Genomic DNA, 18196 nt, shown 5'->3' with positions numbered 1-18196 from the left:
CACTACGTCACCATCTCCCCAACCTAGTGGCACTTTCATGGAACCTCATTTTCACCCATCTCTCATGCTGTTGGTTGTCCAGGCACTCATAGCATGAAATGCAGTTGATGGGAGGAAACACTCTGTGCCCCTATAATATTAAAGTGCCTGTAAAACCCTACATTAGCCTCTTGAAAATTAATAGTATTCAGGGGAACAAAGGTATTAGTGATGGGAAGTTCATGCAAAATAATTAGTGAAAATTGTGAGATTATACAACACAGATTATTGTGAAATTTATAACAAAACTTGCCCTTATGTGAAACCAGTTATCTAAAACAAATTTATCTGATTAATTTTCCTTCCATTTCTTTTGCAGTTCAAACACAGTACTGTCCCCAGTGCCATGTCCCATTGTGCAAATAGTCTCTTTGTCATGATGTTGTACTAAATTATCCAGAATCCACAGTGCCTCAATGCAATTTTCTGTTGGATCAAATCTTGTATTATGTCTGAAATACTGATGTTTATCATTGCTACTTTTTAACTTGTAGTTTGGCGAATTGCAAAGTTAATTGTAGTTAGTCTGTTCGGTCTCCCCCTTTTAATCTTCAGATTAAGCAGGGCTAAGGAGTGAGTCTTTCTGCAGTTCAGACCCAAAAGCCGGGAAACAGAAAAACGAGGCATTATAGTGTCATCAGTGGCAGAAGGGTGTGGCAAGTCTTATGGCAAGTCTACATCAGCAGGTGCCATTATAAATGTGGACACAAATTTAGAATGTAATATAATTTAATACAATATAAAGGTAGCATATTATCTGAAAGCTAACTATAAAGCTCTGGAGCCTGGTTAAATAAAAGTGTGATCTGGGTAAACAAATACATTTAACAGGAGCATGCAGTAAATGGAAACATGAAAAAGTTTGGAATATGATTTCCGTTAACATCCTCTCCCCACTAATTTGTTTTGTGTTTTCTCCTCATGACACTACTTTATGCTGAAGTTTAAGCCTACAGGTCACAGCCATCCTACAATATCTCATTCACTTCTTTATGTGTGAGGGCTTAGGATCGGGAATAGACTATTTGGCCTTTTGAGCTTGCTCTGCCATTCGATAAAATCATGGCTGACCTGGTTGTGGTCTCAACTCCACTTTCCTGTGCCCCCCCATAACCCTTGACTCCCTTGTCAATCAAAAATCTCTCTCACTCTGCTTTGAATAAATTCAATGCCCTAGCCTCCACTGCTTTCTGGGGAAGATAATTCTACAGATCAACAACACTCAAAGAAAAAAAAATCTCCTCATCTCTGTCTTAAAAGGGACCCCTCTTACTTTTAAACTGTGTCCCCTAGTTCTATTCTGCCTCACAAAAGGAAACACCCTCCCAGTATCCACCTTATCAAGTTCCCTCAGGATCTTATATGTTTCAATGAGATTATCTCTCCTTCTAAAATCCACTGGGTATAGCCCCAGCCTGTTCCACCTTTCTTCATTAGATAAGCTCCTCATCCCAGGAATGAGTCGAGTGAACCTTCTTGGAACTGCTTCTAATACATTTATACCCTTTTTCAAATAAGAAGACCAAAATTGTGCAAGGTATTCCAGATGTGGTCTCACCAATGCCCTGTGCAGCTGCAGTGAAACTTCCCTATTTTTATATTCTATTCCCCTTACAATAAATGTTCCATTTTCCTCCCTAATCACTTCCTATACCTGCATACTAACATTTTATGATTCATGTACCAGGACACCCAGATCCCTCTGTAGCACCGAGTTATGCAATCTCACTGCATTTAAATAATATACTGATTTTGTATTTTGCCAGCCAAAGTGGACAAGTTCACATTTTCCCACATTATTCTCCATCTGCCACATTTTTGCCCACTCACTTAACCCATCTATGTCCCTTTGCAGACTCTTTACAACTTACTTTCCTAGCTATCGTGGTGTCATTGAAAAATTTAGCTACCTTACATTTGGTCCGCTCATCCAACTCAAACATGGACAGGGAATGCAGCTAGCGATTTAACCTTGGGAGATCACAGCCACAACAACTTCCGCCCTGACCCAGCATCTACTCACATATACTTTCCAATAAGATTCACTGGATAGTGTCAAGGAGCCAGAATCCTGGCTGCCTAGCTCTGCTCCCTGCCTGGGAGCACTGAAGCCAATTGTGACACCCTGCTGTCACCACAGCTCAGATCAGTAGCCTCACACAGGCTGAAAATTGAAGCTGGGAATGCCTAGTCTGCATGGCTCAACACTTGGGAACTGGGTTTACTGAGCTGTGATTTCTATTAGCTTAATGCAAATATTCACTTCTCACATAATTGACATTTGCTTGTGAAGGCAACATTTACTTTCCATTTAATATTTCTCCCGTTGCATTTGTTCATTTCCATGCTATCCAAGGCAGATAAACTCGACAATTCCACAGCTGAGGAATCATTGCAAATTACTCCCCTGACATGAAGCACTCTCTCCCTTCGCTCCGCTATTTTTTCTCTTTTAAAAACTTTTCCATTGTTATTATAATAGAACGAAGACCTGTTGTTCCAATTCCAAATACTATGAGCAGACACTCAGGGCAGGATTTTCCCAATTGAGAGCAAGTCCCAGTGCTGGGGTTGAAATTGGATTAAGTGGGTGGCAGGACATCCTTGGGGATTTTTCCGTCTGCAGCCAATTAATGCCTGGAGGAGCCAGCCAATAACAGGTGGTGGGTGGGAGGAAGTTCTGGCATGTCAAAGGAAAGCGCTATATGTAAAGGGCAGTCAACAATCTTCATACATGCTGCACACAAAGAGGGCATTGGGAAGGGTGCTCAACAAGGGAGGCTGTGTAGGAATGGCTGGAGTCAGAAGAGCGGTGGCTCCATAATTTAGTGACCCCTTCCTGGATCTGCCCCTGGAGGCAGAGGAAATAGGTAGTTGCCAGTGGGTAGGAGTCCAGAAAGCCTCATGCAGAAGGAATGGCTGGAGATGGCCAAGGAAGTCAGTCAGGGTGCTCACATGTGCATGGGTGAAATGCCACAACTATTTCAATGATCTAGTACAGTCTGGCAAAGCCAAAGGCACTGATAACAGCAACTGACAACCCTGCATGTCATAAACAGCATTCATGAGATGTGAGGAGAGGTGACCAATTCATGCATGGCCATGAGCAGGGAGCAGTGTCCACAGTGAGAGTTGTCTCATACCAGAGACCTCTGGCCAGTCAGAGTTGATCACTGCATTGCCAAGACTGAGTGGCCACTTGCAGCTGGCCATCCAGTGGCCTGATGTTGGATATGGAAATTGGCAAAGGCTGATGAGCATTGCTAAAGTATGACAACAGTAGAGGGGCGTTGGAGGAGGATGGTGTGGTCAACCATGTCAAAGGCTGCAGATAAATCAGGAAGAACAAGGAGGGAAAGCTTACCTTCTGGGTAAACATAGGTCATACTCGATGTCATTTATGATTTTGATAAGATCTGCTCTGGTATTGCAGCAGAGGCAGAAACCTGATTGCAGCAATTCAACCCTGGAGTTTCGGATAAGATGGGAACAGATTTGGGAGACAACAACATGTTCAGGGACGACAATTTATGATAAATTCCATAAATATGGGCACAATTTGAATGATCTTCAGTAGGGACTAGGCATAATTTAAGTAAATAAACAAAAAGCATTGCCTCTATCAAGTATATCAAATATCTATTACATAAAGTAAAAGAGATTAATCTTATTGCAATAATGGGGTTCATTTTAGTCTAATTCTCCAGTTGGGAAATCCCCAGGATTGAGTGGAATACCCGATTTACACTCCAACCAATATCACTTTCCACTGATTTCAATGAAGAGTAAAATTGGACCTGATATAAAACCATCACTACATCCAATCCTGTCAGTTTTCCAACAAGTAGGTTAGCTTAAAATTGACCCCCAAATCTCTTCTGGGGTAGAATTTTGCCCTGGCTGTGTGGGATCGGTGGGGGTGGGCAGGGGCGGTCAGGAAGCCGACCGCCTCCCGCGATCGACAACGCACTGCAATTTCACACTGGCAGGCCAATTAAGACCTGCCCCACATGATATGCAAGCCGCAGCGCTGAGCAGGGTCATGTTTTTAATTAAAAATTAAAGTTTTTCTTTCATTTTTATTTGCTTTTGGAAACCTCATCCCACCCGTGGATGAGGTTTCCAAAAATCTTTTCACTTGCCAATCAACCGTTACATCGAACAGGCAGTGAAAAATTCAGGACAATTGATTACTTATTTGCCTTAATAGGCCTTTTAACTGTCGACTGGCTCCAGTGTGTGCCTGCTGACCAAACTATCGCATGACTATGCATTGATGTCGGCACACTCGGTTGCGTCAACGCGCATCATTTCATGCCCGGTCAGGTCTGGCGCGCGCCCGCCCACCAAGCTAAAAATTCTGCCCCTAATCTCTGGACAGACTCGCCAAAAATTTACGTATGTTATTATGAGGGCTATTCTTTAGGACTTTGTGGTTTCTTGACAAGGCCACTCTGGAAGTAATTGCTAGGATGCATGCAAGAACAACTCAGGATGACTCCCTTGACCTGCTATAGCTACTGTCAGGCACTCAGAGCAACATTGCTAAGGTAGAGAACTCCTTGATATTGATGTACATCCAATCTTTTCCACAGTCCTGCATGCTGGCACCATGTATGTAATTTAAACAATAACTTTATTTTTATTACTTCATTTTTGTACCAAGTTCAGACCCAATATACAGACAAAAATATCTTGATAAGAAAACTGGCAACAAAAGAATAACAGCACCTTCACTGTGCTTTTCTGTTCTTCTCTCTCTCCTCATGTGAACTGGAGAGGTGTCAGAGCTGTGGCAGGATTTGGAAGGAGAACTGGTGGGAGTCAAGCCCAGTGCTTCCTGGGAGGAAGCATTAGTCAGAGTCTGGTAACGTGTCATTGCCATTGATGCCTGCTCTCCTTCTTCAAATGTCCTCCTCACTATGTTAACATCGAATGAGAAGGACGAGGCTCGATGTGAGGGAGAAGCTGAAGATATAGCAGATTCTGAAGAAGGAGAGGAGCCCCGCAGTGAAGAATGTAAAGGAGATCTCATACTGTGCAGTGGGCTTCCATAGCTATCTGTTGCCTAAAATTGTACAAAGCAAAACAAAATAGATTGTGAGTAAAGTGTAATCATTCTGGTAAACTTGTAAAAAAAACCAAATGCCATGCTACTTGATGTTCATTATCTGGCGCTCAGACACTATTCTGTCCACATGTATCTCATTATTTCTGCTTTTTTATTGTCTTGCTTGACCCTTTCTTCTTCTGAAGATTTAGATTCCCATTGGAGTATTGTAGCCACATTTCACCATCTCATCCAAAAGCCCATTCTTCATTTGTGAGCCTAGGTAGTGGCTGGTTGGAGGCTAACTGACCATCATGGTAGGCATCATGTCCAAGTCTAGTGCTATCCTCATATTATATCCGTACACACCACTTTCCAGCAGAGCTCACTCAGCAGCAATCAGAGAGAGGTTAAAATGTCCCGACGACTGACTGACAGAGATCAGCTAATTCACCATAGGTTAGAATTGAGCCTGGGATTTGCCAGATGTACAGCTCAACTTTACCCTGTTGTTGCCAAATGATCCATGCTGGGTGAGTGTGGGGGACCTTTTGGTCTGACAGTTAAAAAGAAAACTCATTTACCTTTCTTTCCAGGCTGTCATCTCCTTCTGTGGAGCTTATGCTATCACGTAGTCGAGATCTAGATGGCCGCTGTCGTCTTGCCTTAACAGAGAGCTGGGCTCGAGCCTTCTGCAAGCTGCTGTCAAGTCTTTCAGTCTCTGGTATCACCTCATTAAAATCTGCAGCAATGTTAAAAATACAAATGTCGATAAGAACAGTATCATTCGTAAGATGAACATTTAAAGCTATCCACAGGGAATGACACTAAACACATTTCTTGAAGTCTAGGGTGTATAAAATCAAATGCCACATCAATTATGAAAAATATTTGTTTGACTTGTGATGGGCTTTGACCTGAAAGCTGTAACAGTAAGGAAAAATTGTAATTACTTAAAAATGTTTGGAGAATCTGCAATTGTTTTTCATATTTGAAAGGAGTTTGTACCACTTGTAACAGGATTAATTTTAATTTTTGCTTCAATAAAAAATACTGGTCCATGTGACCTGATGACCCTTGACCTTGAAGCAGTACCAACAGGAAGGAAGTTAAAATATGGGAGCCATGTGGTGCACAGACAGAAAGAGAGGCAGAAAAGGAAGAGCTGAAGAGGAGAGTTGAGAGATCCTGGAAGGAAATTCTCCCAACTGGGAAGATTAGACAGTTGGAACCCTGTTTACACAGAAGCTGCGGAGAATTGGCTAAGTCCTTGAAGGAAAGAGACTAGAATTTTGCTTGGACAAACAATGTGGCTGAAACTGGAACCCTACAGGCAGAGTGGACTGTCTGCTAAATCAGTGAGATAGTCTCTGTTTTACCTGCTATTCCATGTGTAATTTATGGTTTGTACTGAATGTGATGTTCTTGTAACATTACATTTAATTTACATTGATTCTGATTTGAGTTAAATTAAAAGTTACAGAAAATGAAATCCTATTTGTAATTTCTTCATTTGGGTGCCATTCTGTAAATTTGTTTTTTTGGAATATGGATTCTTATAGGGATTGTAACAGATTACAAAACCAGAATTAAACTGAAGTTTTACTGTAAACCAGAGATTAGTTGCTTTCCACTCAAATGTTAGGAGATATTGTAGTTTAGTAGTTATGGCACTAAACTAATAGGTTAAAGATCAGAAGTTCACCATGGCACAATTAATTCACTGAACAGCATTGTAAAAAATGACCATGTTGGACTATTGCTGGAAATCAATTGTTTCACTAATGTCATTCAAGGAATGGAACCAAACACCTATCCATAGTCTGGCCTTCATATGACTTCAGTACAAAAATATTACCTATATTACAATGGTGACTGCACTTCAAGAGTGCTTCATTGTGGCTGTAAACACTTTGGGAAGTGCTGAGGTTGTGAAAGGTCTATATACCAATCCAAGTCTTTAAGTTCTTTTTATGTGATACCAGCCTCAAGGAAGTAGAGTTGAACAATAAATGCTGTCTTGCTAGTTTTGCCCAGAACCCAAGAAAAAAAACACATTTTAGAAAAATCTAGTCTTACCCAGTTTCATTGTGAATTTTTCAATCTTATTGGTTAAGGAACAGACTATTCTTTACCCTGTTCACACACATTCTAGAACCCCTGCAGAGGATGCTGAGCTGAAATGTATTTCTAATCACCTCAGGTTCCCATGGAACGTCTATGGATGAATGTAATAAATAATGAGTGCCGTTCACCTGCTGCTGACAAGAAAATTCAACCCAATCTGTTTCAAAGCAAGCAATATCAGGATAAACACCTTAGGAATAAATTAATGGCATTAGAGATTTTTGCAGCTCTCAAATTATTAAGATTATTATCAAAGGAACAAATGCACAAGATAAAGGTAGACAAGAGATCAAGCTAAGAGGGTGTACAATGTTTCACACAGATATAACTTCAAGCTAAATAAGGACAGCTATCATCCATAAGGGCTGGCATAACAGACACTCAAAAGGACCAACAACAGCAATTTATGTTAAAACTTAGTAAAAACGAGAACTCCGTAATAAAAAATAATGACTTTCTAGTCAATAGCTCAAGGCTAAGAGTACACTTGTGCACTTCTAATAAATGCACAGCCAAGCATGGCGATGATACCGCTACAATGGAACTACTCGCTGGAATTTTCCAGCGCTTCACACCAGCAGGATCTTCTGGCCCTGCTTCTGTGAGTGGACATTTCAATGACTCACCAGCCCCGCCGCACTGGGGTGTTGGAAAATTCTGAATACTACCTAGGCTTGGAATGGAATGGAAACTGAGGTGCAATACTGGACAACTGCAGAACGGTACCCCAAGCTGAATCATTACATTCAGGAGAAGGGGGAAGAAATAGGTAAGAGAATGAGAGAATGCAAAGCAACATTCACCGCAGGAAGGAGGTCAAGTAATACTTATGTGAAACACACATCTAGCCTTAATAAGGAACACATGAGTACAAAAGACAAGGACATAAAATTGCAGCCTGGCTGATTGGTCCTCAAGTTCTAAGGATACTAGACTATCCTTCAATTGATCCTTTCAGTGGAAAACTATCCAATTCTCTTTTGAACTTGATGAGGATCATGCATGATATGTGATCAAAATATCATATATAACAACCAATTGCCCATAACAGTTTATTTTTTCAATAAAACAATCCATGCAATGTTTTACCATTGGAAAAGGATTTAGATAAGGTAAATTGTATTCAATAGTTGACATTTAATACATTAGACAAATTCAATGGCCTTATGCGTTTTGAAGTAAAGCTGCGCATCAGTTTATGATTTAGCTACTATTACAATCTGAGACTGTTGTCACTTGATTATAGGTCACAGTTGGATGATTAATGAGCAGACCATGGAGCTAATAGGTTAAGAGCTGGCTTCAATCACTGGGTTTTCAAAAAAAATTTAGTGAAACAGCTTGCTCCTATTAGAAATAATGGATACTCTTTGGCCTCAAGAAGAATAATCTGTGCATGTCGTTCCTGAGAACTGCAGTTGGAGAAAATTCACTGCAGCAGTTCTTTGGAAATAACCTGGCTAGAAATAGCTAACATGACTGCAATCTTCAAGAAAGGGCAAAAGGTGCGAACTTGGAAATGACAGGCTGGCTACCATGACAGTGAAGGACATAAATGAGAGCGACATTAACTCATAAAAATCGGGCCATGCTCGATAAATTTAGTGGAATGGTTTTAGGATGCAACTAAATTAGCGGATGAAGAGAGAAGCTTCTTGATGCTGTATGTCTCAGCTCGAAAAATATATCTGGCAAAATTCCAACCGAGATTTCCAGAGAGAGGCAAATGGAAAATAGGTTTGAATATTTGGAAAAAGAACGTGAAGAATCATCATGATTAGCTTTGCATATTCCGAATCAAATGACAATTATGTTTGCTGAACAAATTATATTATTGATTGCTTTCAGCATGTCCAACAGAATCCAGAATGCATGATGGGCACATTTTAAACCTTTCATTTGGCTAAATGAAAATGAACAATCTAAATAGTGCTTGCTTATTTACTTGACAAACTATCAAATGACCTCTGGACCAGCCCAGTTTATACAGTAAGAGATTCACATCAGACTACTACAAATACACGAGGATATTTCAAAGTGATACAGGCTGCACACAATACTCATGCAGCCTGCTATCTTCAGTAATCCCATGCAGTCAATGGAATGTGCAATTAGTGGTGGCTGCAAGCATACTTCTTAAAAGGATCACAGGAAGCCATAGCAAGGAAACTTCTTTTAGGTTTTTACTTAGCTTGCTCCTCCTGGCTGTCTAGCTGAACTACATATGACTGCCAGCCTGCATCATTGTTGCCCCCTCTCCTTCCCACCCCCATGCCACTTGATTTCCTGAACCTAACTATGGGAAAATTTGGAAGGCTCAGACTGGCAATGTGCAAGGGGTGTCTAATTAGTGCCCACAGCTTGCCACTATGAGGCCCGTGCAATAATTTTGCATGATTTTTGGCCCTCTGTTTTTTGCCACAAGGATTGTTCCTTGTGCCCATTTGTTGCCAATAACGGATCCAAGCCAATTTCTAACCCAAAATGTTTCTGAATCGAATATCTGTTAGTATAGCAATTCTTATTATATAGGATTACATAGGCTATACGGCACAGAAACAGGTCACTTGGCCCAACATGCTGGAGTTTATGCTCCACTCAAAGTTCTAAATCTACCATCGTAACCTTCTATCCCCTTCTCCTTCATAAGCTTGTCTAACTTCCCCTTAAATGCATCTATACTATTCGCTTCAACCACTCCCTATGCTAGTGAGTTCTACTGATCCTTGGGTAAAGAAGTTTCTTCGGAACTCCCTACTGGATTTCTTGGTGACTATCTTATAGAGATGGCCTCTAGTTATGCTCTTCTCTACAAGAGGAAATTTTCCCTCCCAAGTAACCACTCTATCAAAGCCTTTATAATTTTAAAGACCTCTGTTAGGTCACCCCTCAGCCTTATTTTTTTAAAAGAAGGCCTAGCCTTTCAATCCTTTCCTGGTATATGTAAAACAATCCTCTTCTGATATATATGTTGGTTTGTGTTGCTTGAATATCTAATCTGCCGTGGGTTCACAGTGGCATCAAAGCCTGTGAGGTACCTGCCAGCTAAAAATTTCTTAAGATCCAGATGGCTCTGAGATGGGCCTGCTTCATACTTAATGCACTCTCACAAATACTAGAGTTCCCTAGCACAGTGGAGTAGGATGATGAACTTATGTGGACATGTTGTTGTTAGGAGTAAAAACATCAACCATTGAGAGGAGTGGTCTGCCCTGTTCCTGCCTCTGTACCTCTGGACAAAATAGTCAACTGTACTTGCCAATTGGACAAGTTGATCTACTGTCTTGCCCTATGCAGAAGGTTACAATGCTGCTGAAACCTTTATGGCAGCAGTTTGAATTTTAAGGGAAGATGTAGGTTGGTGACAAGAAGAGATACAGTGCAAATGTCGCTGAAGGACAGTTTTTATGCATGCAAACCTCACATGAGATTTATGGAATGCTCCATATTAATCCTACCTCGAAAGTTTATTGGCACTTTGTCAATTATTCTAATAGTGCTTTGCATTCAAAAACCATTTTTCTTTCAAAATCTAAGCCCTAGCAATCAGGATTACTCACCTCATCAGTGGTAGATGGAGGAGACCTCAACCTCTGGTCAGTTGCTTCCTGTCCCAGGACCTACAAACCAGAGTTCAAAATACAAGGGGACAGCGAGCAAATTTGCCCTCAAAACATTACAAGTAGCTTGCGAGAAAGCAAAGACAGAGGCAAAATATTCAAGAAAGTTGACACAATATTACCTTACATTATGGTTCCTCCATGGTTCAAATGGGGCTGAACAATTATAGGCACAGCCGCCTTGCTACAAGTGGGAAAACAATACAGAGTTTGATTGGAGAAGCATCGACCATGGGAGAGACAGAATCTGTAAGGGGCTGCTCCTCCAATCAAAGATTCTGTCTATTTCATGCTGTCTGCGCCAACTCCACCAATTATAGTTTCTGTCTCTCCCATACTCATTGCTCCAACTCGCCCATTCACAGGTTCTGTCTCTCCCATGCCTGCTGCTCCAGCTCATCCAATCACAGGTTGTGTATCTCCCATGCTCGCTGCTCCAGCCCCTCCAATCACAGATTTCCTCCCTCCCATTCTCACTGCTCCTCCAGAGACAAAATTGGAGGAGCAGCAAGGGTACCAGGTAGGGAAACTGTAATTGGAGTGGCTGGATCAGTCATCCTGGATGACGAATCCAACCCACTCAACTGTGGAACTTCAACATCCTCCCGGATGCCAAACAGAAAAAGAATAAGGAAGATGGAAGAGGCAGCTGGAAACTCATTAACAAGGCCAGGAATAAGCCTGGGGAACGCCAATATCAAGAATGTCGTCAGGTGTAGTAGTCAGTGAAGAGAAAATCTGCTAGTTTTTAATTTCCCTGTAATCTTGTGATAGTGATGGTGGGTGGGGAAGCAATGACAAATGAGAAGGAAAGGTCTATCCCATTTAATTTTCTTGCCAACATTAGGCTGTCATGCTAGAAGAGGTCCTGTATCTATGGCAACAGAAGGGTGAAATATCAAAAGTGATTGTGTTAGAACTGTGCAAGTTAAAGCGAGCATACTAACCCTGTTGTAGATAGAGCCTGTAGGTGGCAGTAGGTCTCAGAGGCCTGTTAAGTCATTGGATCGATGGCCGCTGGATACCATCACATCCTCAGAACCTTCAACCCTGTATTCAAAGAGAAAGGATTCATAGATCCTCTGTTTTTCCTAGGACAATTTGAGGGAGTGGGTCATGAACTTTGACACTGAAACATTGTCCGGATCTGCCACCATGATCAGTCTCAGGTCTCTTATCTGCGGAAACTGCACTTGAAAGTATAAACAATGATCGTTAATCAGTCCTTTGACCACACACAAGGCACTTCCAGAACCACCTTGCTACTAGAACCTGTCTGAGTCACCCTTAATGATGAAAAATATTGTGTGAAAGAGTATGAGTTTATAGAAGACCGATGTCCTGCCATTAAAGTTAGTCTGTAAATGTATGCCCCTAAAACCACTGTCTGAATCTTACTGATACAGCCAAAGATATAAGCTGATATGTGGTGATGCTGCATGGCTGTAAATAATCCTCCAAACTGGTTGTACATCGTAAGTCATGAACTTTAAAAAAAAATTAAACTAGACTAGATGTGATCATTTCACAGAATTTTACAGCACAGGAGGAGGCAATTTGGCCCACCATGTCAATGAAGGAGTTCCAATTAGTTCTAATCCCCTACTCTTTTCCATAAACTTGCAATTTTGTCTCCCATCAAATATTTATCCCATACACTTTTGAAGGTTTCTACTGAATCTGCTTCCAAGTGCATGAGGAATAAAAGGTATACTTACATATATAATCTTCAGCACTTTTGCTATTTTATCTACCTAAAGAAAGAAACCCTAAAAAGACCACATAAATAGAGAAAGTAGTGTTACAATGTGACTGCATCGCCCAACAAAGGAATGAATGATAATGAAAAAGGAGCTCCCGAAAATCAAAACATGTCCTGAGAAAATCTCAAAATGAGCCCTCAAAAAAATAAATTATTTTGAGCCCTCGTGTGTCCTGAGTCACAGCCTCCCTCCTGTTCTTCCTCTTGTACTGCTCCACCGTTATGTCCAGGTAGCTGCTGCAGTTGGGGTGGGTGTACTGCCAGAGAGAGGCCCAGATTTTCATCACATCGGAGACCCTCTGCACCATGGAAAAAATGGTGGACAAGCCTGGAAATCCTAGCCCACCCCCAGAACACAGCACTTCATATTTCATAGGCGCAGGACTGGAGTCGGGCCTGGGTTTGTGCATGTGCAGTTCACAGAGACTGTTGGCAACTTAAATCACCAGCTGCCTCCGCTGAAGTAGGAATTGGTAGGCTAAAAGTGTGAAACCTTAAGTGTGCAGGTTACACCAGGTAAGAGTAGTCTGAACTTGGTGTATTTGTTTGGATAGCCAGGGTACCCCTTTGGAGACGTAAGGTACCCATTTGGATGTGATTCTGAGACACTTTAGGAGAGGTAAGGCATCAATTGGGAGAGGTAAGACAACCTTTGGGATCATTAAAAGTAAATAAGATTCTGCATAAAACTCATTGGAACTGTTAAATAACTGCCAAAGAATTGTCAACACTGTCAAAGAACTGTCAAAAATATCAAAGCTGTCAAAGAACTGTCAAGCTTTCAAAGAACTGTTGAAACTGTCAAAGAACTGTCAATGTTGTTCAAAGAACTGTCAAAGCTGTCAAAGAACAGTCAAATGAAACTAGGTGAGTGGGCATGGAGGGAGTTAGGATTGGGGGCATGGGCTGTCATGAATTGGTACTAGGTTGGCCTGGGGCTATAAATGGCCATGGGAAGTGAGGGAAATGGGAGGTAGGAGGGGCCATGGGGGTGGGTAGAGGGGCATAGGTTGGTATGGGAGTATGAGAGGCCTTGGGGGGTGGGAAGAGGGGCATGGGTTAGCGTAGGGAGTATGAGGGGTAATGGGTGTGGGTGGGGGCACATGAGGTAGCATAGGCTGGCATGGATAGAGCATCGGGAGTATGTGAGGCGGGTGCGGGTGCTGAGAAGTGAGGGCTGTTTTAAGTTTAATCATTTTATCCTTTAATTCAACAAATTGCCAGAGCAGAGCCTTCTGCTCATTCCGGAGGTGGCGGGCTGAACTTCCAATCCAGCCCTCAGCTGTGGGCAGCCATTTTTAAAGATCGAGTTTGGAAAGCTGGGAATTCTCCCATCTCTGTGCACCCAACCTGGGAGCGAAAATCTGGGCCATAGTTTGTTTGCAAGTTATGCACTCCCTATTCCTCCGTTATCTTAGGCCATCTTTTCTCCCTTCCCCTGTTGCGCTATAATAATCACTGCACACATAATCTGAGGAGGAATCTTTTAATTGTACTCAAAATTGTGCCCATTTTGAAAAGTTTTATTTTCTTTGGCTTTCCACTCAAACACATTTGCAAATTGCTGAGGGCAAAATTTTCTATGAACCAGCACAATCAGGCAGTATTTTTTAAAGGGTGATGTTTGAAAGAAATTTGGTTTAAAAAATTCCTGGATATGTTTAGGAGTGGTAACTTGGGGCAGAATCTTCAGTTTGGCGAGCGGGGGCTGGGCCTGCTCGCCGACACGTAAAATGACGCGCAGTGACACCGGGCGTGTGTCCCGACGACACCGCGCGTCATTCAGGTCTTGAGTTCGGCGGGCACGTGCCAGAGTCGGCTGCGCGCCCACCGAGCTGTCAAAGGCCTATTAAGGCCATTTAAATTCCAATTCAAATAATTGACATAGCTGCCTGTCCAGCATTAAGGTTGGAGGGGGGGCAGGTGAAGAGCCCAGGCGGCCTTCGCATTTATCATGAAACCTCATCCACGGGCGGGATGAAGTTTCATGAGAGTTTTGAAACTTTAATAAAATTTTTCATAAAAATTCATAAACATGTCCCAGCTCACGAGACACTGACACATGAGGGGACATGTCTTAAAAAAATTTTTCTTCCCTTATTTAAATTTTTACATATCAAACTGATCTCCCTGAGGCAGCTCTGCAGCGATCGGCTACCCGCCCGACCCCACCCAACTACCCCACCCCCGACAAGGAGAAAATTCTCCCCTAGGTGCCATTTGATTTATATAACTGAAAATCAGTTTATCATAAAGAAGAAGTATCTATCACTGTGTCAATCCTCCTCCCCCTGAGTACACCGATTTTAAATTGTTGAAAGTAACTTTTTAAAAACTGTAGAGAATGATTTACTCGTTAAACTGTGGTACTGTAGTCAGTTTCTTAATAAATAAAAAAACAAATTTTTTAATTAACGCCCTTGGGCAGAATAGATCCTGTTTAATTTATGGGCCAGAATTTTGCCCTTGGGAGGGTGCTAGATGGGGGCAGGCGTGGGCGGTGGGGAAGCCGACTGCTGTCCGTGATCGGCACCGCAGTGTGATTTCACCCTGGTCGGCCAATTGAGACCCACCCAGCATGAACCGCGAGCGGCAGAGCTGAGCGCTGCCTGTGCGGGAGGGGGTTGGAGTGCGAGCCCATGGAGTCACAGAGCTGCCTCAGGGAGATGAAGATGAGGTGAAATTAATTTTAAACATAAAAATGACTTGTCCCCTCATGTTACTCTGAGGCCTTTACGCCTCCCTGACAACTGTTAGGTTGGACGGGCAGCAAAAGGTTTAATTTAATTGATTACTTAATGGCCTTAACAGGCCTTTTCATTGTTGGTGAGGGCGCTGCTGACTCCAGCGTGCGCCCGCCGACCGATCTATTGCTCAACAACGCTTTGATGTCGGCATGTTCAGCCAAGGTCAACGTGAATCATTTCACGCTCGAGCGCCCACCCGCCGAGCAAGAGTTTCTGACCAAGGGCCAGAATATTGCCGCCAGCGTGCGGGGGTGGGCCCGACACGCTGACCCCCAAAGTGATGCGCGATGATGTCAGGCATGCAACCCAGCGTCATCGCGCGCCCTTTAGATATTTTGCTCGGTGGGTGTGTACCAGAGGCGGCCGCACACCCGCCGAAATGTCAATGGCCCATTAAAGCCATTTAAAAACCAATCAAAGCTGTTAGCCACACTATCCATCCAACCTTAAGGTCGGGGGGCAGGCGAAGAGCCCAAACAGCCTTTGTGTTTTTCAGGAAACCTCATCCACGGGCGGAATGAGGTTCCCTGAAGGTTTTATAAAATAATTAATTACATTTTGCAAAATTCACAAACATGTCCCAGCTCATGTGAGACTGTCACATGATGGGACATGTTTAAATAATTTTTTTCCCTTCTATATTAAAACATTTCACTATCAACTTAATTTCCCTAAGGCAGCTCCGTGCCTCAAGGAGATTGCTGCACTCTTTCACGCGCAAGTGCAAAAGAGCGCAGGCCCCAACTCTCCCCCCCGCCTGCACAGGTAGCGCTGGGCACTACCGGCTGCGGGCTCCACACCCACCCCTCCTGTTCCAACCCAGCCCGTCCAGCATGGTAAGATGCAGCCCATGGAGTCGCAGCAGTGGCCTGAAAATTAACATAGTTGGTGGAAGCTTCTAATGGTGATTAATTGACCCTGGGGACATGGCCAGTTTTGTGCAATGTTTTCAGGACCAGTGCAAAAGATCGCAGAACCTTGAAATGCGCTGAACATAATTTGTACTTAATATTCGCCAACCTTGCTTCGTTTGGGTTAGGCCTATTTTGGGCGAATTGCGCCAGAAAAAAAACAAGCAGTGCAACCAAACAGAAATTCTCATTCGTTCAGCAATGCCAGATCGTGCCTGGAATTCAGGGATACATTTCCCTTTTTATAACCATCAAGTCATTATGCAGAGTTATTCATGACCATAATCGAACAAGCAAACTGTTGCCTTTTTATCTTTTCATTCATTTTACAATCCATTTTATTTTTTGGATGGGAATAGCATTAAAATAAAAATCAGCACCCTGTTAGTGCACTAGGGATATTGCGCCCCATTATGTTACTGGGCTATGTATTCAGACCAGTTAGTCTAACATCTGTCACTGGGAAAATGTTAGAGTCCATGGGTAGGACATTCCTATCGGCGAGCAGGGGGGGGGGGGGGTGGGGTCCACTCGCCAACGTGTAAAATGACGCGCGGTGATGTCGGGCAGAACTCCCGATGTCACCCCGACCCATTTAAATTTTCCCGGTAGGTGGGGGCGCAGCAAAATCAGCTGTGCGTCCACCGATCTGTCAATGGCCAATTGCGGCCATTGACAGAGTCATTAAACTAATTAATGGACCTGCCCGTCCAACCTTAAGGTTGCTGGGCAGGTCAGGAGCCCATTAGAAAAAGCATGAAACCTCATCCACCAGCGGGATGAGGTTTCATGAAGGTTTTAAAATATTTTATTAAAGTTTCTATAAAAATTATGGACATGTCACAGAGGGGACATATCAGGAATTTTGTTTTTCTCTATTTTTAATATTCGTCACAGAACAGCTGATCTCCCTGAGGCAGCACTTAACCTCAGGGAGATGAATGTGCTCTTTCCTGTGTATGCACGAAAACGCGCACTCTCGATTTAAGGATTGCCCCCCCCCACCCCCGCCCGCACAGGGAGGGCATAGCGTTTCCGTGCGGATGTCACGCTAGCTGGGCCTTTATTGGCCCACCCACGTAAAATGGCGCAGTGCCCCGATTGGGGGTGCCGATCGGAGGCACGCCTGTGCGCGCCCACACTTCAACTTCACCCCCGATGGGGGGAAAACCCTGCCCCATTAATAAGGAGGTAGTAGCAGGGCATTGACCCTGCCTGATAGTCTTATGATTTTATCAATGTGGCTTTGTAAAAGGGAAGACATGATTGACAAATTTATTAGCGTGTTTTAAAAACATAACAAACAGGTTGGATAAAGGAGAACAGCAGATTTAGTACATTTGGGTTTCCAAAAGGGAATCAGTAAGGTACCACTGAAAAGGTTACTGCACAAGATGAAAGCTCATGGTGTTGCAGGTAATATATTGGTATGGGTAGAGGATTGGCTAACAGGAAATAGAGAATCGGGATAAATGGGTCATTTTCAGGTTGGCAAACTATAAGTAGTGGAGTGCCACAGGGAGCAGTGATGGGGCTCAACTATTTACAATCCATATTAATGACTTGGATGAAGGGACCGACTGTAAGGCAGCTAAATTTGCTGATGACTCAACGATATAGGAAAGCGAGTTGTGAGGAGGGTATAGAGTTTGCAAAGAAATATGAAGAGGTTAAGTGAATGGGCAAAAATCTGGTAAATGGAGTATAATGTGGGAAAATGTGAGTTTGTCCATTTCGACAGGAAGAATAGAAAAGCAGCATATTATTTAAATGGAGAGAGACAGCACAATGCTGGAGTACAAAGGGATCTTGGTGTCCGTGTACAAAAAAAGTTAGCATGCAGGTACTGCAAGTAATTAGGAAGGCAGCTGAGGTGGCCTTTATTGCAAGGGGATGGAGTATAAAATAAAATTGGAGTTTAAAAATAAGAGTGCTTCCAT

General features: G+C 42.8%; 1 protein-coding gene across 1 annotated transcript in view; it reads right to left on the bottom strand.

The window, feature by feature from the left end:
• Positions 1-18196, bottom strand: part of samd14 (sterile alpha motif domain containing 14) — a 212026-nt gene that overhangs the window by 99292 nt on the left and 94538 nt on the right. The window contains exons 3-4 of the mRNA XM_041173190.1: positions 5674-5831; positions 4771-5107 (exon numbers count right to left, since the gene is read on the bottom strand). Of these exons, the coding sequence (XP_041029124.1) occupies positions 4771-5107; positions 5674-5831 (495 nt within the window). The remainder of the gene's footprint in view (positions 1-4770; positions 5108-5673; positions 5832-18196) is intronic.

Source organism: Carcharodon carcharias, chromosome 23 (genome assembly GCF_017639515.1).
Source record: "Carcharodon carcharias isolate sCarCar2 chromosome 23, sCarCar2.pri, whole genome shotgun sequence".
In the NCBI taxonomy this organism is placed as follows: domain Eukaryota; kingdom Metazoa; phylum Chordata; class Chondrichthyes; order Lamniformes; family Lamnidae; genus Carcharodon; species Carcharodon carcharias.
Note: the sequence above shows the minus strand (reverse complement) of the source record. Positions and strands in the feature narration are given on the sequence as shown.